The sequence below is a fragment of the Corvus brachyrhynchos genome, unplaced genomic scaffold, assembly GCF_000691975.1.
Source record: "Corvus brachyrhynchos isolate BGI_N302 unplaced genomic scaffold, ASM69197v1 scaffold162, whole genome shotgun sequence".
Taxonomy (NCBI): domain Eukaryota; kingdom Metazoa; phylum Chordata; class Aves; order Passeriformes; family Corvidae; genus Corvus; species Corvus brachyrhynchos.
Genome location: NW_008236696.1, coordinates 6304441 through 6308521, shown reverse-complemented (window position 1 = coordinate 6308521; position 4081 = coordinate 6304441). Strand labels below are relative to the sequence as shown.

The window sequence follows — 4081 nt, the reverse complement described above, 5'->3', positions numbered from 1 at the left end:
AGAGGTAAGGAACGAGGCGCGACCCCATGTTTGGGGGTCCTGCGAGGGGCAGGGGGGTTCAGGGCTTGGCACTGTGGTGCTGCCCGGTTGACGTCTGAGTGTGCCGGTGTGTTGGCACCGTGCCCCGCAGTACTGCGAGCTGCGGTGCTGCGCTCGTGCCCAGGCACTGCGGGACTGCTCAGTCCCGGCCGGCAGCATGCCCGACGTCCTGCTCCAGCTGCCAGGCCAAAGCAGGCAGCAGGGTTTGGTGTGAGTGGGTGCCTGGTGCCCTTGAACTCTCCTAAACCACAGCGGAAGCTGGGGGAAGTTTTTTTTTTTCCTGGAGAAAAGGCAGCTTTGCTCTTCCTCTTCCCTGGGCTCGTGGGAGCTGTGGCACTGAACAGAGGATCCTTGTCCTCCGGGGCCAGCCCAGCGCCTCGGGGTGTTGTGTTCGGCCAAAACCCCGAGCCAACAGTGAGATGCGGGGAGCCTCTGACCACCGGCCCAGCAGGCAGCACCGTGGCTGTATCCAGCCGTGTTGTGGCAGGTTTTTCTCCTAACAGTCCAGGACCGTTGGGTACGTTTGCTCTTTGTTGCTTTTGCTTTTTTTAATAAAAGTTTTAAGTTAAACCTGGTAAGATGGTGCTGACAGTCCAGACAAGGATCCCACCTTGCCAGGCGAATCCTGCTCAGCTTCCCCCAGCATGATCTGACCCCTTGCCCACTCTGAAGCAGCAGCTGGAGAGGGCGTTTGGAGGTGGCCAGAGGAACCCAGGCAGGGACAGTGTCTCTGGCGGCAATGCTGGGGCTGGGCTGTCTGGGCAGGACAGGCTGGGGCAGAGCCTGGCGCTGGCACTTCCCCACACCCTCACCTCCCTGGGGCCACTTGGTGCAGCGGGCACACCGGGGTGCAAAGGGTGTCCTTCTTGCCAGGTGCTGTGGGCTCTGGAGGTTGTGCATTCCCCTTTCAGCTGTTCATTGAGCTAGCTCAGGGCAAAGCTTTGAACAAAGTTTTTGGATACTGGGCTTTGCAAAAGTCTCCTAAAAACAGGACCTGCCTCGTGGGGTGTCTTTGAGCAGGTCTGCGTTACCAGGCACCTCTTTAGGGAGAGGGTACAGGATGGACCCCGGCTGCTGCACACCCATCCTTGGCTGCAGCCCTGCTCCTGCTGCCAGCCCCGAGCCCACTGCTCCCCGCAGGGAGTGGGGGGGTAGAAGCAGCTTCCGCATCCCCCCGTCGGGCCGCGCCGAGGCCTGGGGGTGCAGGGTGGGGGCTGTGCAGGCTGTGCAACCTGTTACCAACCCCTGGAGCTACCAGAGCCTCGTTAGCCAGGTATTTGTTAGTGCAGGGTGGGGTGTAGTGGGTATGGCTGGGGGGGCTGGCGATGCCTGCTTCTTCCTCAGGCCGATGCCAGCCTGCTGTCCCACTGCTGTGACTCAGCCTCCCCGGGGCAAGGGGGGCCCGCATGGGCAGAGGAGCAGCCCACACAGGACCATGAACTACTGTGAGCTTGTAGCCGAGGCCTGTCCCAGCCAACTGCACGCCAGACTTCACAGCATACCTCAGTTTCCTCCTGAGATGTCCCATCCTGCCCCTGGAGCCACCTGAGTTTTGACTTCAGTTGTGTCCATGAGGGATGGCAGCTGTCAGGGGCAAAGCATCCCGGGGGGGTATTACCCACTTGTATGGGTTTTGGGGGACAGGAGGAGGCTCTGCTTCATGCACAGCCCCTGCCAGGACAGGAGGACTTAGGAGAAAATCTTGTTCATCCCTTTGCTGAGCAGCCCTGGGGGAGGGCCACTGCTCGTGCTGCAGCCTGGCTAATTCGGGTGCTGTCAGTTAGTGCTAATGACCGGCAAATACTGGATGGTCTGGCCAGGATGCTGCACTGCTGTGGTGCTGGGGAACTGCGGGGATTGAGCCCTCATCCTCCCTTCCAGCTCCAGGGAGGCTGGAAAGGAGGATGAGGGCTCAATCTTGCCTGCTCCCTGCCCAAAGGGGAGATGCTGCTGTGTGGATGTGGCTTTGTGCCAGGCTGGCCTGAGACCTGACAAACTTGTTTCGTGCCAGCTGCAGCCCGGCCCAAGGACACCTCCTGTACTGGGGTGGAGATGGGGATACTGCTCGCAGCACCCCCGCGGTGGAGGGGCTGGTTGGACCCAGGGCTGAGGGTGCATCCTGGTGCCCCCCTTCCATGGCAGGACTGGGGGCAAAGCTCACTTGGGGAGCAGGTTCACAAAGGCTCTTCCAAGTGCCTGGGCAGAGCAGGTCATGACCCTGGATGCAGGGAGACTTCCCGTACCTTAACCATCAGGAAGTCTGGAGCATCTGGGGTGGACAGATAGGGGTGCCAGGCAGGGAGACCCATTCTGACCTCTCCCACTTCATCCCAGGGGGACCCTGTGACCAGTGTCACGTGAGCCCTGACATTTTGCCCCCTTGCACACTGCCCAGTTCGCTGTGACTCTGGGGCTGGCACTGCTAGGGGACCCCCACAGTGCTGTCCCTGTGGCCCAGGTCAGATCAGTGTGGGGGGCTGGCAGGCACAAACCAGCCTTGCATCAGGGCAGGGTGGCAGAGTCCCTACTGTGGCGGTGACACCAGGGCTCAGTGATGCCAAGCCAGCTGCCCTCTCCACCTCCCCAGCAATGAGGGTGCCAGGGACAGTTGCTTTGCATGCTTGTCCCCCAAAACACTGCACTGTGACCCTGCCTTGGTGGGAGAGCTTGGGGCTGAGGTGAGGATCAGCTATAGGGTCAGCAATTGCTGCCCATGCCAGTGAGCTGGGAGGTGAAAGACAAGCTAAGCCCGCCCCAGCTCGACCTGCGGAGCGGATTTAGCAGAGGAAAGAGGCTTAGGGAGGGGATTGGGGTTGTGCCGGGATGCCCCCCCCCGCCCCACATGCCTATGTCTTTCCTTTTCAAACAGCCATTGCTGCAGACAGAGGCTCAGAGCAGGGGATGCCCTGTGCTGGGGGGCAGGATCAGACCATGGGGCCAGGCTCTGGGAGCCCAGAGGTGGCAGTGAGGAGGAACCTGGCACCTCGGCCTCCCCGGCCACCCCTGCCACAGGGGTCCCCAGTCCTTCGTGCTGGCCCCCCGAGACCTCCTGCTTGCTCCATCCGGCCAACCAAGCAGCATCAGGTGCCAGCACCAAGGGAGGTAAACTGGTATGGGGGTACGTGGGGTGGCACAGGCCAGTGAGGGGCTGGGGACAGTCCCCGGGGAGGTGGGTGGCAGCAGCATCCCACAGGTGGGCAGGATGCAGGCGGCAGCCCTGCCTCTGGTGGGAGCAGGATGTGTTTGTACGCGTGGATGTGTGCGTGTCTGCACACCTGCGCCGTGGTAGCCGGGCTGGGGAGTATGTCACCACAATTTGGGGCCGCCCTCGGGGCCCTGCAAGGGCTGAATGAGCCAGCCCGGGGTGACGGTGTGGCTGCCCTGCTGCAGCCACAGTCAATGAGATCACTTCCAGGCGACACAGCTGCCAGGAAGGTGGCAGGAAGGTGGCAGGCGGGCTGTGACAGTGAGCAGGGTGACGTGATGGAGGTGAGTGGGGGACCCGGTCCCGCTCTGGGAGCTTGTTTGGGGGACCTGTCACTTCCTGGGGTCCTCTGTGCGGGGTGGTGGGCGTGGGGGATGCTGTGGCACTGGTCGCAGGGATGTGGGGCCAAGTGTGGTGTCCCAGAGGGCTGGGGAGCTCCGTTGTCCCCGCAGAGGGGCGGGACACTGTTCAGTGTGGGTGTCACACCCTGGAGGGTAGAAGACAGTGCACCCCATCCAGTGGTTGTCATTGTGGGGGGGCCCCCCCTCAGGGTGGGAATTGCAGGCAACTGAGTCAAGGCTGGCAGGGCACGATGCCATTTGTCTCCTTGGAGGGTACCTAATCATTCTGGTGTCAGTTAAGCCTGGTCAGGCCTGGAGGACCTGACGTGTGGGAGTGTGACCCAAATCCATGCCCAGGGCTGTGGGGACAGGGGCCGTCCCTACTCATCCCCACAGCATCGCCTTCACGGGGCAGGCTGGCGAGGGTTTTGGGGTGGCGCAGGGCGGCTGGGTCCGGAGGGAAGGTGGCATAGCACGTGCATCAGTCACCGTCCTG

At 62.2% G+C, this 4081-nt stretch overlaps 1 protein-coding gene across 3 annotated transcripts in view; it reads left to right on the top strand.

Annotated features, from left to right (window-relative positions):
- Positions 1-1352: 1352 nt before the first annotated feature.
- Positions 1353-4081, top strand: part of TNK2 (tyrosine kinase non receptor 2) — an 18723-nt gene continuing 15994 nt past the window's right edge. Inside the window, exon 1 of one of the 3 annotated variants that reach the window (XM_017727035.1) lies at positions 1353-3141. In XM_017727035.1, the coding sequence (XP_017582524.1) occupies positions 2863-3141 (279 nt within the window). In that variant the 5' untranslated portion in view covers positions 1353-2862. The remainder of the gene's footprint in view (positions 3142-4081) is intronic. The other 2 variants (XM_017727033.1, XM_017727034.1) reach the window with 2 other exon arrangements.